At 41.7% G+C, this 22,003-nt stretch overlaps 2 protein-coding genes across 5 annotated transcripts in view; one reads left to right on the top strand and one right to left on the bottom strand.

The window, feature by feature from the left end:
* Positions 1–15,917, bottom strand: part of LOC133350289 (tetraspanin-4-like) — a 70,713-nt gene extending 54,796 nt beyond the window's left edge. Inside the window, exon 1 of the mRNA XM_061564474.1 lies at positions 15,712–15,917. The gene's annotated coding sequence lies outside the window, so the exon portion shown is untranslated. The remainder of the gene's footprint in view (positions 1–15,711) is intronic.
* A 1,429-nt stretch (positions 15,918–17,346) lies between these two features.
* On the top strand, positions 17,347–21,950 carry POLR2L (RNA polymerase II, I and III subunit L). 4 transcript variants are annotated; one of them, XM_061564496.1, is made up of 3 exons: positions 17,347–17,450; positions 21,352–21,458; positions 21,580–21,950. In XM_061564496.1, exons 2-3 carry the CDS (start codon positions 21,364–21,366, stop codon positions 21,686–21,688), a joined length of 204 nt encoding a protein of 67 aa, XP_061420480.1. In that variant the 5' UTR covers positions 17,347–17,450; positions 21,352–21,363; the 3' UTR covers positions 21,689–21,950. The 4 variants fall into 4 exon arrangements, with proteins under 4 accessions (XP_061420480.1, XP_061420482.1, XP_061420481.1 ...); XM_061564498.1 differs by having other exon boundaries at positions 17,381–17,450; positions 21,349–21,458; XM_061564497.1 differs by having other exon boundaries at positions 17,388–17,450; positions 21,346–21,458.
* The last annotated feature ends 53 nt before the right edge of the window (positions 21,951–22,003 follow it).

Below are 22,003 nucleotides of genomic sequence, written 5' to 3' on the forward strand. Positions count from 1 at the left end.
ATGTGCGGCATTTCATTTGACACCAACAACGTTAACTGTTTCCGTGCATTGTGACTCGCAAAATGCCTCATCATATCCTCGCCCGTGACTCGATGCTGACAAATGTTATGGGTTATGCGTCAATTTTTTTAAATTAAAGCCAAATAAACAAGCATGGAGTTATGGTAATTAATAAATAGGCCTCCATCTGTCAGCCTATCCAACCTCCTGCATTCCCTGGCAACTGCTAATTCCCCACATCAGACATGGCCAAAATGCAAATGATTAAAGTACGCTCACTCCTGTTTCGCAGTTGGCAGCTAAATGAAACACCACATGTGAATACATCCGGAATCCTTCTTTTCTAAGCAGCATGCCCGTCTTTATTACACGCGTGGTTGGCAGCCACATCCAAACCTCTTTCTGGCACGAGAGAATAAGAAATGCTATATGCATCCATGCGCAATTTGATGACTTAACATGAAAATTACAGTGTGCCGGGAAATGCTTTATCGTTTGGTTTTAATCTTGTTGTAATTATAGTATTTTAAAATGTGAAGTAGTTTTATTACAGTGCATAAAACACTAATTTGTACATTTGTACTTTTTTTCCTCGTGCAGCGTATTTATCTTAGGAGGCATAGAGTCATATTTGAAATACACACGAGATAAATATTGCAGTTTGCTGCACCCTCTGTTTCAAAGTATAGATGTAATGTACTTGCATGCACATGGATTATTGGCTTGCGTGTGATATTAATATCCTGCTCTTAAAGCACTTAGGATGCAATTATGTATTAATCAAAGTGCAGTCTGATGCTCAGTGCCAATCAAATACAGTTATATCCCAAATTGTACTCAAAAATTTCAAATCCGAAATGTCAAATGTAGCTAGAAAATGCATAGTAAGTATTAATATCCACACCTATGTTAACACAATGAACAAGTCATATTCTTCAACAGAATCTAACCTCTTTCACTTCTGAAATAGATACACCGTCAAACTCTGTTTATCTGTGACCGGGTTATCCGTGAATTTATTTTCCAGATGACGGTTAAACGGAGTTAATTTGGCAAATTCTTCCAAATATCCGAGTTAGCATACCCTCGGATTGTCTCCTGCTACCAAAGCAAGTGTGGGTGCAAATGCCGATGCAGCCCTTTCTGCAACGCACTGTTGAGGTCCTCGTTCTTCGGCGTCTCTCCCTAACACGATGGCAATCGAGCTCCCTTGTCATACCCATCCCTGGGAAGCAATTTTCCACTTGCAGCAGCAGCAGCGCTTGCATAGCATTGCATGCAGTGCTGCATTCACTCGACATGAAATGCGAGAGCTGCTGCAATTGGGTATTGACTTCCGATGGATGGGTATGGGAAGGGAGCTCGCTTGCCATCGTGTTCGGGAGAGACATCCCTTGAGATTGGTGCCCCGGGAGTAAACAGCTGGCGAATGTGACCTCGTTCTGTGACGTAAGCTTCGTCGTTCTGTGACGTACACTTCGTCACAGAATGCGCTCGAGGATCACGTGCAGCTTTGAAATCTGGACACGCCCCATTTGGTGACGTTTTTGTTGACGTCACAGGTGGGCGGGTTCTCTTCCAATTATCTCGGCTGTGGATAAAAGGAGTCCAATTATCAAGGGTTATCCGTGATCATCCCACTCCCTTGGACATTTGTAACCGGGGTACCCATCCTCCCATTTGCCCAGAATAAATGGAGCTTGACTATGGGTCAATCCTTCAACATGGACATTATACAATAGAAGCACTGTCTGATAATTTATGAGAACATGAAACAAAATCACACGGCACTGTTCACATGAGCAGGTCACTGCGTATATTCTATTGAAATGCCGTGCTTACATATATAAACCACTCTTCACAGTTTACACATAAGCATGACCCATCTTTTCACTTGACTTGGGTAAGTGGAAGTAGGAGTTCTCGAATGCACGGGAGCTCAAGTGGAACAATGGATTATCGCAACATTTTGGCGGCGCGGTTTTAAGGCACTGACAAGCAGTGGCTTTCGTGTACAGCTGCAAGAGGCATAAGATAATCGCTTTGCGATTCAACTCTGTTGGAATGGTCCAGGTGATAGCTAAAAAGGCAGGTGTGAATTGCACATCGTCACGCATCCTACGCAAGCAGTGGTAACCGTGACAAAACACAGCACACTCAGCGTGTGTGGAATTCTTTCCGTCAAATTGAACCACTGTGGCGCCAAGAAGATTGACAAAACGGCAAAGTTTTATCGGCACTCTCAACCCCCAAGCAACGAATATTCTAGGCATGTCCAAAGACGAATTAAAAACCACACACACACACCGCTGAAGCATGCTCATGCAATAATGTAGGAGCATATATCGCACGGTATGGCCTGTGATGTGACACTGGGTTCACAATCACACTCTCGATCAAGGCGTCCCTTGCTGCTGGCAGCATGCATAATCCCTGTCGGAAAAAACAAAGATCCAGCCACTAATTGGCAAAGTGATGACAACTTTTCTTTGAACCTTCATCGTGTTACAAAAAGCAATATTTAGAGTCAAATCATTTGAAATGACACTGGACAATTACAGTGCTAGAACAGAATTTTACTCAGTGTGGCAACGCTTTGTGATTACGTGCTGATGTGTTTCACAGTCATCAAATATGAAAGATAAATTAGTTAATTAAAACATCAATGTGTTTTGTTTTTATCCACAATTTTATCCTGATTATGCTACCAGCGTCATGTCACGAGACAAATAATCCGTTCCCAAATCTTGCAGAGAAGTACATATCCAATGTTAGAGAATCGCTTGAAAAAATGAGGCATCGAATTAAATTCTGAACTCTCTGCAAGAGACGTCTTATCCACACGAGCGGACAGCAATTTCTCATACACTCTACTTCACAGAGTAATGCTCATCTACCACAATCATGACAAGTGGCATTTGAGAACTTGGTCTAATCGTGGGTGGGCTGCCAGGATTCCATACCAGGATCTCAGCGGTATCAACTCAGTGTGAGGACCTCTAAGCCACCCAGCACCTTCTGGAAATGGATACATTTAGAACATCAACGTCTCTCAATCTCTTAATGCCAGAGACGATTATGTATACTCAGTTTGATCTTGACACGCCAAAGACATGCATTCAGCCCAACATACAGACAACCAAAATCTGTGTCACACGTGAAACATCAGATCACATATTCCTATTTTTATCAGCTGATAAAGCTATGATACCTCACCCTTATTGTATACCAATGCCTGAGGAGATATTTTAATCCATGTGATGCCCAGGTACAAAGTACATTCCAACCACTTTTTTTCATGAGAATATTGTTAAGAGCCATTGTCTACCCACTGCTGGATGAAGGCCTCCATCCAATAGCACCATCTTTTAAATCCGAAATTGCCTTTTAAAAGTAACCCACAAATTACTCAATTGGGATAATACGTAACAAGCATCACCCTGTATTGGCAGGCTAATGCCCCAGGTCACTCTTGCATATGAAACATCCTGGTCTCTTGAGTTCTAACCTGATTAAACAAAAATAAACTTAAACTTGAAAGGCATTGTCTTATGGTGCCCTAATTAATTTCATTCCTGCCCATGAGATGATCCTACTGATCCATCTCCACGGTGGTTGTCCTCTTCAGCCCATTCTCTCCTTTGGGTTACATTCCATCATCACTTTTAACAATATATGCCCCTGCCCAAGTGAACTTATATTACGTAACAGTTGATATGATGTCTGTAATTTGCATTTATCACTGATCTGTGTGCTCCTCTTTGTGTCTCCCAGTGCAATCCCAAACACACATCTCTCTCCATGCTTATGTTTGCACTTTCAGCCTTTTAATATTCTTTGTCAGTGCCCATGCTTCTGATCCATGCATCATGGTGGATAATATACACCGATTGAAAACTTTCTTATTCACACAAGGCAGTGTGTTGGTTTTCATTCTCAAATTGAGTTGACAAAAGCACCCATCCAGTTCCCATTCGCTTCTTTATTTGATAATTTTGTTCCTGAACTCTATTAACGAAATGTCCTCTGAATATATGGTGTTTGTGATTCGCATGAAACACAAACATTATTAGAGATAGAATGACTTGGCCCATGAGAAATTAAAATATCCGCTATCTGATGCAGGTCCATCTTAAACAAATTATTGTCAGAGCAGCAGTTATATGAGATTGGCCATTTGAAGCCAAATTCCCAAAAATAGCTATCACTCTAAAACGCATCCTTATGAAAGCTGTCCTCTGGCTTATGTCAAGATTGAATGAGTGGATGTACATGTCTTTGTCTCTGCAAAAGTTGTGTGTTACATACATAATTAGAAAACTGTTCCATCAAACATATTGCCTAAGTGTGTCATTAATTTAGTCTGAGTTTCACTTGGCCTCGTCTTGCAAATAACGTCACTTCCTTCAACTCCAACTGGGTTGGTTTGTTCTAAGCATAAAAATTGGCTGGGCAAGTCGGTTGCCTGCAACATGCCTCCCAGCTGCTGACAAATTGGGTCACATCTCACCAACTGTGTTTATGTGACTGCTCTACGAGGCTGCCTTGCCAGTTCGTGCAGTGGGAAGACGACTCTGCCTCTTTGACGACACACGAACACTGTCCGTCACGATTGCTATCAGGCACGTCAAGAGGCCAGTTCCATCACCGCCGCGAGCAGGAGAGATCCAGCTTGATGTCCCTGGAGCTCAATATTGCATGAACAGCATGTCACAATTATAATTTTGTACTGCCAGGCTACCTTTAGTTGGCTCTCCGAGCTCACTGCCGTCTTTGATGTATTCTAATATTAATATAAATATTAAATTACATAAGACTTCAATGACAGATGGCCTCCTCTATCCAATTTACATAGCAGTTCATCATTCCTAGCACAGAATGATAATTATTAATAAAAGGAATTAATTAAAAAATATTAGGATATTGACCATTTGAATCGGTAACACACAGATATTAATTGGGATAATCCAAGCTTGTTACGCACAATTGCGATGCTTACATTGTGTAAAATCGCAACACAAGTGAGATATTTCTTTCTTTCCGTACAGCATATCCATGTTTATAGATCCTTTTTTTTCATTCACGAGTGTGTAAAACGTTAATAACATTTCCTCTAATAACTTACAAAACAATAAAACAGTGATCAATATCGGCCTAAGGTGCACTGCATGATATTGAGCAGTTTACATTTTTTTTTAAGTTATCTAATTTACAAGTTTGTGAAATATGTTTTAGACATTCGATACAATCAAACGGTGCTTTTTGACAAGGTCACTCACTTTTCATACATTCAGGCAACAGACTCTTGTGATGTAAACACACTGCATGGATCTTGCATGGGGAAACCCTATGAAGGTAAACTACAGACAGCTACAGTGTACGTGCTCTGAATGTGTAACACATTTATCTATTGTGCACATATTTATTAATTTGCAATAGAAAATGTTCAATATCGAATTTGCAATTTTAAGATATTCAAAACACCCATTCAATTGTGAACTAAACTCTGACTCAGCCAAAATCAGCAGTTGTTAACAATACGATCCAACATGAACATCTTACAAAACGTGCACTGCAGGAGATGAAACTACCTGCCTGATAGAACAAAGAGCTTTTATATATTTAAATTTAACATTGTACTGTGCATATATATAGACTAGTCTTCATCCGTCGCTGTGAGCCATCTATGTTTACCATTGCTCCCCGTTCCATTGTAAATTGTGTGATCGTACAGCGTGTTGATCTGACGAAGAGTAAAAATGATAATGTGGACCACAGGGAAGCAAAGGGTCTGGACATCATGAACCCCTCTGCCTTGGAAAGAGAATTGGTTATAGAGCTTGCTAATGTTTTCAGGGATTCATCACTGCCCTTCCAAGGCCCCTTTAGAATCTGCCAGAGTGGTATTGAATCCAGGATTTGGTGTCACGCTCTCCAGGATCCCATCACACGATGCAATGGGGAAGTTCATAAAATGTCCACATACCAGGTGTTGTTTACTTTTGTGGGTTCATGCAGATTGCTCTGTCTGACCCCTCTTTAGTTCCAGATGATAACGCTGATATAACCCCATTTGATTTCACATATCCTGTGCAACAAATGAACAACTGACCCACCAGTTGTGAATATAAGCAGCGTATTTTTTTTATGTATTTCCCGTTTCACAAGTACTGCAGAATACGTGGATTGTGCCCTCTAGTGGATATAAGTCAACGTTAAGCGAAACAACTGACAAATGGGCATTGCTGGCTTTGTGTCTCTTGGAAAGAACATTACTGTAGTTACACACTCCGTATGGCAGAGCACTTTATAACACGTCGAAAATACATGCGGATATATGTATAGTTATATTCATAGTGTTTTGTTCATGAAGATATCCTCCGAGTAAACATGGCACGTTGGTCTAACGGTTCAAACCACGAGCGAAAGTTTGCCCCCAAGTTACATATTTATTGGGCTATATTATTAAAGGCAATACAATGAAAAATGTAGTTCTGTGTTGCTACATTAAATATATGTTGTAGTCTAACAGCCTATTGGCTACGTGTGTGTCTCTCTCTGTGTGTCTCTCTCTGCTTGAGTGTCTGTCTGTGTGTCTCCGTGTCTGTGTTTTGTCTCTCTCAAATTTAGCAATCTTTGGAAGAACGTACAGTAATCATTCAGGTAGGGTGTTGACTGTTGTGTTAGCCGACTCTCTGTGTTGTATTGCATTATATTTCTAAGTTTACTGTGTTTGTTTTCTCATTCATTCTTGCTTGTGTTGCAATCGAATCGTCGTATTCTATTATTATTTAATGTATTTTCCTCATACGTGACTTTACCGAAAGAACCAAAGGCTCTTATAGACTTATCTGAACCAGCAGAATGTATTGTTTTCGATGTAAAGCTTTCGTGACTGCAGGGATTCATCTTCTTGGTTCTTTCGGTAAAGTCACGTAGAATGGAAATAATAGAATAATAAAATAAAACATAATAAAATAATTATCACGACGTTTTGGCCACAACGCAAGCAGCCGTCCTCAGGTGGTGACTGTCATTCAGACGCTGTCTTCCCGACAGACCTGTTCTCCACCTGAGGACGGCTGCTTGCGTTGTGGCCGAAACGTCGTGATACTTATTTTATTATGTTTTATTTTTATTATTTTATTATTTCCATTCTACGTGACTTTACCGAAAGAACCAAGAAGATGTATTGTTTTGTTAAGGAAACTCTAGACTGTTTAACATGTAGGCTTTCGCAACCAATATTACCCAAAAAAAACCTATATTACACAGACTCTAAACTGGTAACAGCCTTATGGGTCTCACTAGCAGTCCGATTGGCTAAATACTGCTGGTTTATCAGATGTTATTGATAAGAGCATTCCCTATAAACAATGGGGGCTGGTCAGCACACAAAACAGAATTGTATAACACCTCACAATGCAAGAATTATTATTGTAACTGGGACGCATTGATCAAATACACTGAGGCTTTAAAAGCAACGTTACATAATAGGTTGATGATTTGCACAATGGCCCTTCCTCATAGTACACACATAGAGAGGCTCGAGAGAGGGGATAATATGAGTTATTTTATTTTATACCTACGTGACTTTACCGAAAGAACCAAAGAGTATGGATTCCTGCAGTCACGAAAGCTTCAAATCAAGATGGATAATATCGAGTCGGAGGCCACACTCTCCACCATGTGGTCAGATGGGAAAATATTGTTGTTGTTATTATTATAGGTTATTATAAGTATCATTATCATAATACGTATATTACTTTAAGTATTGTTAAAGTTGTGTGATTACATTGTGCCATTTGCGAATGTTGTTTAAAGTTACCCAGGGCGTCGATAGACACACCGGAGTAGAGTCCTGCATGTCTCTTTTGACGACACACATTCACTATTTATTGCACAGCTGCATCGAGCATGATTTAACATTACAAGTACAAAGAACACTTCTTAAAGCACACGTACGTGCCAACACGTGTTATTTTCTTTAAAATTACACGTTTTTATTATGCTGCTTTGGCAGTCGTGCAATAAGAAAAAACTCACATTCATTGATAACCCTGCCCTAAAAAGGGAACCAAGGAGGAATCCATACTCTTTGATTCTTTCAGGAAAGTCACGTAGGTATAAAATAAAATAAATTACGACGTTTCGGGCGCAACACAAGCGTCCGTCATCCCACCTGATGACGGTATGGATTCCTGCAGTCACGAAAGCTTCAAATCAAGATTGAAGGAGGATACCATAGGCCCCGCACCTCCAATTCGCACAGTTGGCTACGTGCAAAAGAAATTCAACATACATTGGGGACATTTCGGAAAATATATTTTTTAGGGTAGTTTTATTGCCAGATGCATCTAACCTATGTTATTCTATACATCGCAACACATTAGTCAGTAATATAACAAAGGGTACATATATGATAGGTGACGTTTCAGGCAACGAGCCTTCTTCATAGCACATAATGAAGAAAGTCCATCACCTGAAACGTCACCTATTATGCAGTGTTATTGACAAATGTGTGGAGGTTTTAGCTAGTTTTGCTTGTGCACAACTTCCTATGCAGCATTACCAAGTCATGTTAGTTATTTTATGGAGGCTTGGATAAATTAAAAACAATGATTTTTACGATTATAATGCAGTTTACTTGTTAATCACCAGGTGGCAGAACGCACCCACTACTTAAAATCATGCTATGGTACCGTAATTCCTCCCATTTACGATCTTCAATGTTATAAAGTCCCATCCAAGAAATGTGATTACGGTATAAACAAAATGGTGTGCCTGCCATCATAATGAATTTACCACAATATTAACAATACTACATTGGGCAAATATTTGTATTCTGCTGACGTATCTAACTAAAAGATATCTTAGCAAAGCATAATTACATTATTAGCATTTGTTTGGATACCAAATGAAACAAATTATTAACAAATACCGCCCAATACATCCCATGGGGTGGGGTGGAGTGAGGGCGCAGAAGTTAGCGCACTCCACGCTGAACCTGGTGACCTGTGAGTGCAATTCTCGGCCATGACGAACATTAGTGTGGCTAGTGCCATCTCAACTGGTCTGCCTTCACCAACCCGCCCTGACCAGCATGGTCACACTCATTACACACACAAATTGACCACAATACGTGACCGATCTCGTCAAGGAATATGAACTATCAAGTGAACTCCGGTCATCCTCGTAAGCAGCAGCGGTTTTTAGCAAGCCTTCGAACAAAAACGGTGACTGCATCGCACGCATTCAGATGTACTTCTGCGGCAGTCTGGAATGCTCTTCCATCCGATATTAGGAAGCCAATGGAGCTATGCACTTTTAAATCTAGATTGAAAACAAATGTATTTAGAACAGTTTTTTTGTGTTTAGCTTGTCGTCCTTCCTCCACACCTCCGATTAGCACAGTTGGCTATGTACTGTGCAAAAGAAATTCAACATAATTATGACCGAAAGGCATGGGGAGGTCTTCATCCAGCACCAAACTGGCCAAATTAATAATACATTCCCCATGTACTATTCCAGGCATAGAACCATGTTTCTATTTTATATATATATATACCGTACATTCAACGTTTCAGTGTAAATACTTGCACATGTGAATTGCAATTGTCAGTTGAAGATTGTTGAACAGCAGATAACACACATTTAAAATGTATAAACAGCCATGAATAATTATCAGCATAGCGTATATAACTGCTGACAAATTAGTGGCTAAACATGGGAATGGAAAAACGAGTCTGGATTATTTCTCATTGTGAACAGATTTTTAACTGTTACTTTTGCCATTTTCTCCAGTGTACCGGATAATGAAACGTGGGAGACATTTGTGACTCACATACATTGTGCCCTGCTCAGTGCTAAACTTTAAACGCCATTTCCTGCCCTCCCTCGGATATTTTCCAAACAGCCATCATGTGAAAAAAGACACTCATTGAGTTATGTTTACAGTGAAAATAATGAATGCTTTGAAACGTATCTCTTGTGGGCAGTGGTTGCTTTTCATGGCTGTTTGTTCCATTCGCGGTTACCCTACAAACGTCATATCCCTGAAGCAATGGAAATACCACCAGTCAAGCTACGTCCACGAAAAAATAAAACTTACCCATCTTTTAACATTTACGAGACTTGCGTTTGTAAGCCCTAAACTGATGGATATCGTTTGGCTTTTTTATCCAAAACCATAAATTTAATCAAATGTGCCTTTGTTTCCAATTTCATAAACTATCCTTGTGTTGTAAGCATTTAAGAAACAAGGCCTTGCCTTCATGTTTTAGCATTGAGACAAATGTGTTTTTTGTATCTTCAACCCGTGTGCGGTTTGCCGATTTGGAAAATCAGCCATAAACATCTTAAACAGGACCCCTTATAGCCATGAATGGAACGTTCTGCATTATTTTCTACCTACGTGACTTTACCGAAAGAACCAAAGAGTATGGATCCCTGCAGTCACGAAAACTTCAAATCTAGAATGGATGGAATGGGTGGAAGAAAGTGGATGGTGGAAGAGAGATGTCTCCGTTGGATAGCGTCAACGATAACACATTATCTCTCCCAAAACGGACATGCAACTGTTTGCATGCAGCAGAAGATGAAGGTAAATGCTGTGACTTTGCACAAAAACAAACACCAGTGACACTGGGTACTCACTCATTCCATGCTGATTAAATAAATATCAACACATTCGTCACTTGAACTGCCTCAACATGAAAACATTCATAATAGCACAATGTATAATTCGAATACATCATATATAATGGCCCTTCTTCATAGCACATCTGCTATGAAAGAAGGCCATTGCCTGAAATATGATGCGCAGAAATGTTTTTCCTTTTAAGGCAGTGTTATTGAAGAATGTGTTGATTTTGTTTTGTTATTTTTGGTTGTGTACCACTACCCGCACAGCATCATCAAATAATCTGTTTGATGCAGATTCAGCGTAATTAATCCATGATGGCACGGTATGCTGAACTTCTTTTGCACCGTACGTTGCCAACCGTGCTAATCGGAGGTGATGGAAGTCAAAGGTGAAAAAGTTAATCCGTGCAATTGACATTTTTTTTAGAATCTTAGGACATCCGGAGAACACAAAGTACACGAACCTGAATGCTAAGACCCTAAGTACCACGCACTTGACTGTGAGTATAGAGTAGTAATTATCGTCCTCGGTGTGGTGGCGCGGCATTTAGGACACTGCCGGCTTGAGTTCTATTCAATGCGACGGATAATATCAGTGGCGAGTGATAACAGGTCCCAATTCCACCCCACCACCAACAACCCTCCACCACCTCCCCGATGCCTTCACCAAGCCATACTGACCAGCGTCGCGAAGTAATCTAAATCAAATACCATGACCGACATGGCATGGAAATACATTCATCCAGCAGTGGATTTATAATGGGCTGCAAAGGTCATGATCAGAGGGTGCTGCATAGCTGAATAAATACGAAACAATGGCTAAATATTTGCACAAAGAACTGCTTTGTATGGACTACAGTGGGGTCATGTGTGTCAATGTCATGTTACACAAATGTGTCCAGATAGCTTAACGTGCTTTAAATTCCTCATTAAAAACATAACAAATGTACTTTGACTCTTCTTGCCATGTTGTGTAGACATGAAAACTAAAATAATGAACTGCTTTGCATGTAATGGCATAAAAATGTCAACATATTCCTCAAGTCTGGTAATTACTAAGCGTTAATACAGCTGCAAATGTTATACTCGACGTGAGATTTATGTTCATATATAAACACTCGTGTTGCTATTTACTATTCATTTGTAAACCAAAAAAAATCTGTGTATATGTATTGTTCCACCCATAATTTCAAAATCTGCGTGTCAAACCACAAGACCTCCACTATTAAGAACGTTCTGCATAAAAAAAACATTTAAAAATAAATATGGTCAGCACACTGCTCGCTTTAAGAAATTCGGCTGAATGACATCATCAGCAAAACATTCCCTAAAAAGTTGCTTTGAATATAGGGCGTAAATGGTTAAAAATAGTCAATCTTGCTTTGACTGCCTCTGATGTTTCCATAACGGTCAAATGCATTTTCTATCCGTACATTTATTTTAAAACATTGTTACATAGGCTTCTTGAGCTAATATGTGTAGTTTTTTTTTATTTGCTGCGTAGTTGTAGGGTGTGCCTATATGCTATATTTAAACGAGTGATGGCAACTCTGCCCATAGGATGGGCAACGGCTTCTTTCTATAGCAGTCAGATCTTTTAAATACAATTCAATTTTTTGTCAATCTGATGTTAAGAGCAAAAAGTAGCACTTTTATTTTTACCCTACTCTCACGTATAAACCTCTTCGGATGCTTTTGTATAGTTGTAAGAGTACACCAACCGTCAAAAAATGTGTTCATACCATTTAGTGCGATTCCTTCAATAATATCCTGAGTGGGCTTTCATTGTGACGTCACGAGATGAAGTATCCATTCAAATCTCTTGCAGAGCAGTGCAACCCTTTGTTAGAAACTGTCTGTGGAAGTGGACAGAGTCACCTCCAAGATCCCTTTCAGTGACCCCTGGTCCACACGTTACAGAGCAGGACTTCCCTACATACTATACGATACATATACGTGTAATGTTGTTGTGATGCTTTCGTGATTGCAGGAAATCTTTCCAAAGAATATACGTGTAATGTTGTAATGTTGTTGCATGACATTCAAAGTGATATTTTACATTCTCAGAGCTGTAATTTAACCAAATTCATTTCAGAACCAAATCTAACGTTATTTTCTTTGTACAGTTACTGGTTACCAGGATGATAATATCAGAGCTCTGACCTCTGAGCCGCTCAACATTATACAATATAAATGCAATTTTTTATTTAAATTGTTAATTCCGTTAACAAGCAATTATATCAGCATTCTCGTTAAATTGTCGACCCTGGGAAGTTGGCCGAGAAACTTTACCAATGTAATTCATGAAGGCATGGTACCAGCTGAACGAGCAATTATATATAGTGCTAAAACACTGTAATTTAGACACAGCATAGGCTGTATTTAATTTAGTTAAACCTTGTACAAATAACAATACAACCATGGGTGCATGGAAATGCACAATACGAACCCCAAGCGAGGGACAAACACAAGCGTCAAACTTCAGGCATTGCTGCTGTTTTTTCGACGTTTTGTCGTGTGCTCAGTGTTGGTCGTGACATCATTATTCCACAGACCTCATTAACTCCATTTTCACACGGGAAGGAAGTCCCCCCCCCCCCCCCCCCCCATGAAACTTTCCACAGCCATCTTATGCACAGCAACATTCTGGATTGAGGCACATCTAATTGAGATATGATCTTACGCAGAGTACGCCTGGTTCTGGAAGTTTAAAAAAACCGCCTTGTTTTTGGTGCGTTTGAGCTTGTGTTCTCAAATAAAGTACTAAATCCAAACTACAGTACACAACATTTCAAACATTTGTAAAAATGCAAGATAAAGTAATACACTACACTATTGTTATTTCTCGGAGGAACTTTGAAAAGGGAAGAAATATTTTGACTATATAATACACTACAGTACACCATTTAAAATTACTGTATTATAATGGGGAGCAGTGGCATACTGGTCACTGTTTTATGTTAATCTAGTGCCCACTCCATATCATCAACCCGCACCGACCCATCGTGGGGAAGTATGGTCAAAACAACCCTTATGACGACACGGCGTGGGGAGACCTCCACATCCAACAGTGGCTTGATGAAGGGATAACACCGTTTGTAGTCACAGTATTTTATTATCAAGCACTTCACCTACTTGATGATAGTCAGTGGGTAGTTGGGGGAGAGCAATATATTTACACACAAAAAGCCCACAATTTGCAAGTGTACTGTGTAATAAGATATTTTTCTTATCCAGATTTTGTATGCATTCCACAAAACCCAACTACAAAGCAGAAAATGTACGTTCCAAGGAACTCAAGGCACATTCTGAGAAGTTTGGCAAGGCATCTGGGCACAACGTGGGCCTCACAACGCAGGCAGTTAACTTTTGCAGGCGTGGCTCTGAGGCTCGTGATCTTTCGAGAGAAAATTACTTTCAGATGCGCTCTAAATGCAATTGTGCTCCGTGATGCTATATACAAGGGCAATTTAGCTGACGCTACAACAGATACCTACAAATTGGGATGCTGCCGCGGTGCAATTGTGAGCACGCTGGATTTGCAGTTGGAACGATGGGGCAAATATCTTGCCTCTTCACGTCTCCTCTGTGTGTAGTTGATGGACAGGTCGAGTGTGGTGGAGTGAGGCGTGGGTATTCTCATCATCATCCCCAAGTCTGCTGGCCAGTGTGGCTGAGCAGACACACACACCCTCGAGAGAGGGCTCTCTAGAGCTCCCTCTAGTGGGAGCCCTTCCGCAAGCTGTGGCGTGAGCAAGAACTTGCAGGGGCTGCGCCTTCACACATACTCTTGTAAAGTGTTGCGATCGAAACGTCGTGGGTTTTTTGCTTTTACTTTAGATTTTTTTTTCTATCTACGTGACTTTAACGAAAGAACCAAGAATATAGCAAGATACAAAGTTGGGGTTTTACGTTTTGCTAATACAGTAGTTTAATTACATGTTCCGGACGTACCGCATAGTACTTTACACATCAAACATATACTGCTTATATATAAATATAAGTGTCGAGACAGTATTTTATTTACTGCATATACATTGTTTTGCTGTGATGAATGAGTAACATATACAAAGGTTGTGTAAAGTTACAGAAAGTTAAACTAAAGTCAGACTCTACAGTATAAAAAAAACAACTTTGACATAATTCCAACATAACGGAACAAATATTACAGCTTGTCTCGGCAGCCAACTTAAACCATATGTCTGCTGCACCGTAGGTGCACTCCGTGGTAAACAATTCACTCCACACTATAAGCATCTCACCTGGCTGACAGAGGAGCAGTGTTGCTAACTGAGATCTGAGCGAAGTTTTGGGTTTCCCGAGTGATTTTTTTCTTCTGTACAAAAGATACCTACGGATAATCTAACTTACGGTACTGTACTCTTTGCAACGAGGGCATTGTACAGATTTAGGATCGATTCCAGTTATGCATTACGTACCCTGTATCATGTTACTGTGTAAATTGGGATATTTTTGACTTTAGAAAAGGCTATCTTGTGACTTTTAAAGTTAGTTTGACGACTTTTCACTTTCCGAAGTTGGGACATCGCAAGATACCATCTCACTACACAGGATAAATAATTCCCAGTGTAAACTATCTCGTAGATGGAGTAACCGTATGAATACGACAGCCTTCGTTGACACATTCTTGAGCCAAACATTTTTGTAGTTTTTTACAGAACTGTACATGGTGGTCCAGATGTCTTGTGACCCCAACTTAATTTACTCCTAAGCTTTTTTTCCCTCCTTTACATATTCACTTATGTTTTGAATAAACCTTACTTACATTTTAATTATTACGTTTTGGAGAATTAAATGGGGGGGGGGGGGGGTCACAAGACTATCTGGACCACCCTCTAACTCCCGTTACGTGCGACAGCATTCACTCTGCAGTGACGATGGCTCAGGACGACGATGCTGACTCGTTATGTCCAATAAGCCGCGATCGCACTCGGCTGCTAATGTCTATTCCCGACATTAAATTTATCGGGAAATCGTTCAAATAACTGAACCGCACGCACCACACGGGACAACATCACGTGACAACAATGAACAATGGGCACTCACAATCACGGTGATGATGAAGATTGTGCTGCTCGCTCGCTCTCTCTCTCGCTCGCTGTCCACACCGGCGTAGAGTGAATTCACGCAGTTTTCTGGCTCTGCGCTACGAGGACTCTTCTTGGCTTCGGGACTCGGGGTTGTGGGGGCCTCTTCTAGGTAGACGCAACTCGTGCCGGACGGGCGGAGCCCCAAGCCGCCCCCTCGCTCGCCCCGGGCTGGTGGGGGACGTAACCCAGGCAGGGGGCTGCTCCTCCTCATCCGTGCTGCCAGGAGGAGGAAGGGAACTTTCCTCGACTTTCCACGCAACACGGATTTTTATTACGCACTATCAGTTTCAGTTTCGAGTGTCTGTTAATGCCCTGCAGGGTCCAGCTGGACGCTTCTAATGACTGCACCTCATTGATCACCTGATTGATGAGACAATTGCCGTACACAGCAGCACTCTTAAAGGAGCGGTTAAGGGTGTCGTCTTGATTTTTGTCGAATTCTTTCTCCGTGTCACGCTGTGTCTCTCTCCATGTCGCTCCATGTCTGTGTGTCTCTGTCGCCTCTGCGAAGACTGTCTTCTATGAATCTCATGGTCTGTGCTTGACCTCCCTATTGCCACTGAGCATCGCCCTTTAAAGTCGTGTCGTTCCCGCGTGTCACTTCAACTTCACTGGATTGCTGCATTCTAACAACATGCAGCATTCTAATAATAATGTCAAAAGTGCAGTCGGCACATATATGGCATTATAGTGATCAGTGCAAGCGGCATACGAATGGCATTGTGGTGATCAACAGTGCAATGGCCAAAAAGATGGGATTGTTATCAATAGTGCAATAGGCATACGAATTGGATTGTGATGATTATTAGTGCAATAGGCACATAGATGGGATTTTTGTGATCAACAATACACTAGGCATACGGATGGGATTGTGTGTTCATCAACAGTGCAATCGGCACGTGGATGGGATTGTGTGTTCATCAACAATACACTCGGCACCTGGATGGGATTGTATGTTCATCAACAGTACACTAGGCAAAAACATTAAAAAGTAAAATAAGATAAAATACTTTTTAATGTTTTTACCTACGTGACTTTACCGAAAAAACCTAAGAATATGAATCATTGCAGTCACGAAAGCTTTAAATCTAGAAGTACACTAGGCACCTGGATGGGATTGTGTGTTTATCAACAGTACACTAGGCACCTGGATGGGATTGTGTTCATCAACAGTACACTAGGCACCTGGATGGGTCTGTGTTCATCAACAGTGCAATCGGCACCTGGATGGGTCTGTGTGTTCATCAACAGTGCAATCGGCACCTGGATGGGTCTGTGTGTTCATCAACAGTGCAATCGGCACCTGGATGGGTTTGTGTGTTCATCAACAGTGCAATCGGCACCTGGATGGGATTATTGTTATCAATAGTGCAATATGCATACGAATTGGATTGTGGTGGTCAACAGTGTAATAGGCATACTAATTAGATTGTGATGATTATTAGTGCAATATGCACATAGATGGGATTTTTGTGATCGGCATACGGATGTGATTGTGTGTTCATCAGCAGTGCAATCGGCACGTGGCTGTGACTGCGGTGATCGATGGACATCGATGTGGCCACGTGCGAGGCTGCCCGCTGCACGTGGGCGGGGCGAGCGCTCGCGCGTCGCTAAGTTTCCGATGACGGATCCCGCGTGAGCGCAGCCCCAGCCAGCAGCCAGCCTCTGAGCGTGTGGCGAAGCGTTTCGCCGGTAAACGTATTCAATTGTATTTAGTTTTTAGTTAACCCTGTAAAGTTTGTTGTTGTCTGATGGGGGGTTTGCTGCTGCTGCTTGTTCTTCGTGGTCGTTATTTTTGTAATATGATAATAGTAACGTTAACTTTGCCGCGAAGTTTGTTGTTGCTATTGCAGCCTGCGGAGCTAGGCCCGGGTTGGTGCGGCCTAGGCCTCGTGTCGCTGCGAGATGAGAGAATTGTTACTCCTTAGACTCGTACAGAGCTACTTTGTTACTCCTTAGACTCATACAGAGCGAGATGAGAGAATTGTTACTCCTTAGACTTACAGAGCGACATGAGAGAATTGTTACTGCTTAGACTCGTACAGAGCTACATTGTTACTCCTTAGACTCGTACAGAACGAGATGAGAGAACTGTTACTACTTAGACTCTTACAGAGCGAGATGATAATTGTTACTGCTTAGACTCGTACAGAGCGAGATGAGAGAAGTGTTACTCCTTAGACTCGTACAGAGCGAGATTAGATAATTGTTACTCCTTAGACTCGTACAGAGCGAGATGAGAGAATTGTTACTCCTTAGACTCGTACAGAGCGAGATGAGAGAATTGTTACTCCTTAGACTCGTACAGAGCGAGATGATAATTGTTACTCCTTAGACTCGTACAGAGCGAGATGAGAGAATTGTTACTCCTTAGACTCTTACAGAGCGAGATGAGAGAATTGTTACTCCTTAGACTCGTACAGAGCTACATTGTTACTCCTTAGACTCGTACAGAGCGAGATGAGAGAATTGTTACTCCTTAGACTCGTACAGAGCGAGATGAGAGAATTGTTACTCCTTAGACTCGTACAGAGCGAGATGAGAGAATTGTTACTCCTTAGACACGTGCAGAGCGAGGAGAGACAGACTGACAAATACATAGACCGACAGGGGAGAAACGGTGAGAGACGAGATAACGACACGTACAACTGGAACGAGAGCGAGACAGACGAGGGGGTTACACTCTGATACATGGACAGCAGGGCACGGACACTGAGACATACACGGAGACTTGAGACAACAGCTAGACAGAGACCACGAGTGAGACAACAGGCGAGGAGACTAGGGCCCAATGCGACAGGGAACGAGACGGCGAGACGAGGACGTGTACATGTACAAGCAGAGAGAGAGAGAGACGAGGAGATGCAATCACAGAGGCAGGCATCTATGGGATAGATACAGAGACAAGAAAGGACATACACAGGACACGTGGAATTATACGCAGACTGAGAAAAAGGCAGATCTTGTACAGAGGCAGGTATTCCAGATATAGTTTAACACGTAGGCTTTCGCGACCAATGTTATTCATAATCAACGATTTTTGGGTTTAGATCGCGTTTATTTATAAATGTGTCGTAACCCTCCACCACCCGACACGGCCAATCAGTAAAAAATGTGTCACGTTGACAAAGACAAATAGTTCACTGCTTTAGCCCACCGGTGTGTTGAAGCAACAACATTCACAATTTGAGTAACGTAATACTCAAATTGTGCATGTTGTTGCTTCAACACACCGGTGGGCTAAAGCAGTGAACTATTTGTCTTTGTCAACGTGACACATTTTTTACTGATTGGCCGTGTCGGGTGGTGGAGGGTTACGACACATTTATAAATAAACGCGATCTAAACCCAAAAATCGTTGATTATGTATTCCAGATATAGACAGTGCGCTACAAAGACTTGGAATGTAGATACGTAGACATGGACATTGAATACAAAGACATTGAGTACAAAGACGTGGTCTCATATGGCCCCTGAATTCCTGCTTCGGGAGCACCCTTGCAAAGGTTTAAATATTACAAAACTGCGCTGTGTAAAACGGTTCATAGTACAACTGCACCTTTCTTAATTTTCCATGTGAAATGAATGAAACTATGTTTCGAGTTATTCTCCTGAAACACGTACGCATTTTCTCCATCGGCCTTGTTAACACCTTGATGTCGTGGACTTTTGTTTGAGGATTACGATAACCTCTGTTACAACGCGTTTTCTGTATAACGCGGTTCACTCATTAGAGAACACTTCGCACAACGCGGAACGCGCCTGTTATAACGCGGCTTCTGAGTCGACTCCGAACTTTCTTGGGCTCTGCGGCTAAGCAGTATGATACAGTACTCGGCAGCGTATCCTCGATTATTTGTCTTGCCATCTTACTGTGTGAGTACAGTACATCTTATCTCGCCAGACTTTATCGTTACATTATTTTTCGGAGGAAATCTAAAATGGCTTAACGCATAACTTTTCAGGAAAGCATTAACCACGTTAAACAATGACTTACACCGCTGTTGCAGGGCTTATTATATTCATGTCATCACTTTCAACTTTTATTTTTATATTTTGCACTAGATATGGCGTCAAACTTTATTGCAAACTTGTACATTTCGGTTGGTTTAATTTTTTTGCACTGGAAATTAATTGCGCAAAGCTGTCATTGTACATAACACACTATTTGCCCCCATGTTGGAAATACCCAGAATGCGTTGTGCATCTCTACCATACCTTCACACGGGCATTGCAAGATCTTGACCCCACCATGCCAAACGTTTCGCGATTATCTAGAATAGAGTGGCAGGTTTGGATGCTGTTATGGTGTTCCACATTTAACTCCTGTAGTGTCCGTGAGCTTATTACTCAATTATATCACACTAATTACTTTTTTCCAAGTCAAGGTGTGCCAATTTAACTCCCGCCTCCCCTAGCATAACTGCAATACCATTTAATTCCAAGCACGATAGTGCATTCTCATGTGGTGTCCGTCTAACCTACCCAGCGATGATGGTGACGGTGATTGGGCTGGTGACCCTTGGCCGATATGTAAACCCGCATATTTGTGTTGTGGTAGCGACCCCAGTACACTTGTAGTGGGTTCAACTGAGTCACAGACGTACTCTTTGGAGGCAACACATTAGCACCAACACACGGGGTAAATGCCCCTTAACAGGATAACAACTTGTGGTGGGGACCACCAGGCTAACTACACTAATTACACCGTAACTAGCTACAACGAACCAGACCACAGCTTGGGTCCAGGTCCATGTGTTGGAGACTCTGTAGGACGTAGGCGAAGGTATCTTCAGGTTGAACAACAGCGCCGGGCTCTCTGGGGGACCCGGCTTATATCCTCTGGTGTGGCTGGCTCCGCCCTTGGCCACGACCACCTTCTAGAATCCTTGAGCAGGATCTCGACCCTGACACGTGACCACCCCTTGCCCCCACTTGGAGCCCCTGTGTAGACTTAACTGGTCACGTGTCCTCTGGGGTCAACCAGAGTGCCATGGCCTATAGTAACCCCATTTCCATGGCCAGGACTCCCACACCCTATCCTGTAGGGGCCGGAACTGCACGCCAAGCATGGTACCATCCAGCGCTATCGATCAGAGCTCACCGAGTCCCTTTAGGGCCGGTACTGCACCCACATCCAAGTGGTGTCCGCGATGTCAATACACGGCACGCTGTGCGTCTCTAGGGCCGGCACCGCACAGTGACATCGTGCGATGTCACTACATACTTAACAGATATCCTTTGATGTTTTCAATAAAACAGGAATTTGTACTGCACTTAAATGCAACGACTGTACATTTAAATTTGCTATATAAATTGGGATATGCACATTTTGAGGCAAGGTGGATTTTTAAGGTTGTTTATGGGCAGGTGGTGAGTCGTAAGTTAAGAGAAAACAGCCCCCATCAGAGGTAAAACTATATGTACCATCTATTTATGAACATGAAGTGCTATTACCCTGTCATACCAACTCTTGCACTTTAGTGATATTTAAAGTTGAGCAGCTCTGATAAAAAATAGTTTATCTTGTAGTACTGCAGGGCATCTTTAAACATGAGCCACGTTTTTATTTCCCTTGGAATGGCAGCAGCAGCAGCAGAACAAGATGATTATCCCGGTGCGGTGCTTCACGTGCGGGAAGGTGGTCGGCAATAAGTGGGAAGCCTACTTGGGTCTGTTGCAGGCCGAATACACAGAAGGGTACGTTGACTAAGTGTTGTGCGTTCATATATGATCCATGGTTAAATGTATTCATACATCATTTGGTTTTCACTTTGTGCAAGTCATCTCGTGACCGTGCCTTCCTGACTCGTGTGTGCAGAGATGCGCTGGATGCCCTGGGACTGAAGAGATACTGCTGTCGCCGCATGCTGCTCTCTCATGTCGACCTGATTGAAAAACTACTCAACTACGCACCTTTGGAGAAATAACTTTGCTACACAAGGCCTGAACGTTTTTTCCCCATGGCAAAGAATGATAAAAGATTGGGCATATATTCGGCCACATTTTCATTACTTTCCTCAATCGGCTGAAAAATTACATGAGCGAAAATGGCAACCGCAATCATTGCATTACAGAATACAAAATCTCTTTTTTTGTTTTCCGTGAGAATTATTACATGTTCATTCCACCAGTATTTAAGTTAAAGTTTTGCATTGTACATTTAAAGTTTAATAAAATGTTTGTTGCTCATTTTGTTGATTTCCTATATTTGCTGTAACATGCTTTGTTTAAAAGTATATGGT

This window comes from Lethenteron reissneri, chromosome 33, assembly GCF_015708825.2.
Source record: "Lethenteron reissneri isolate LAM-NWPU_2019-01 chromosome 33, ASM1570882v1, whole genome shotgun sequence".
Taxonomy (NCBI): Eukaryota; Metazoa; Chordata; class Hyperoartia; order Petromyzontiformes; family Petromyzontidae; genus Lethenteron; species Lethenteron reissneri.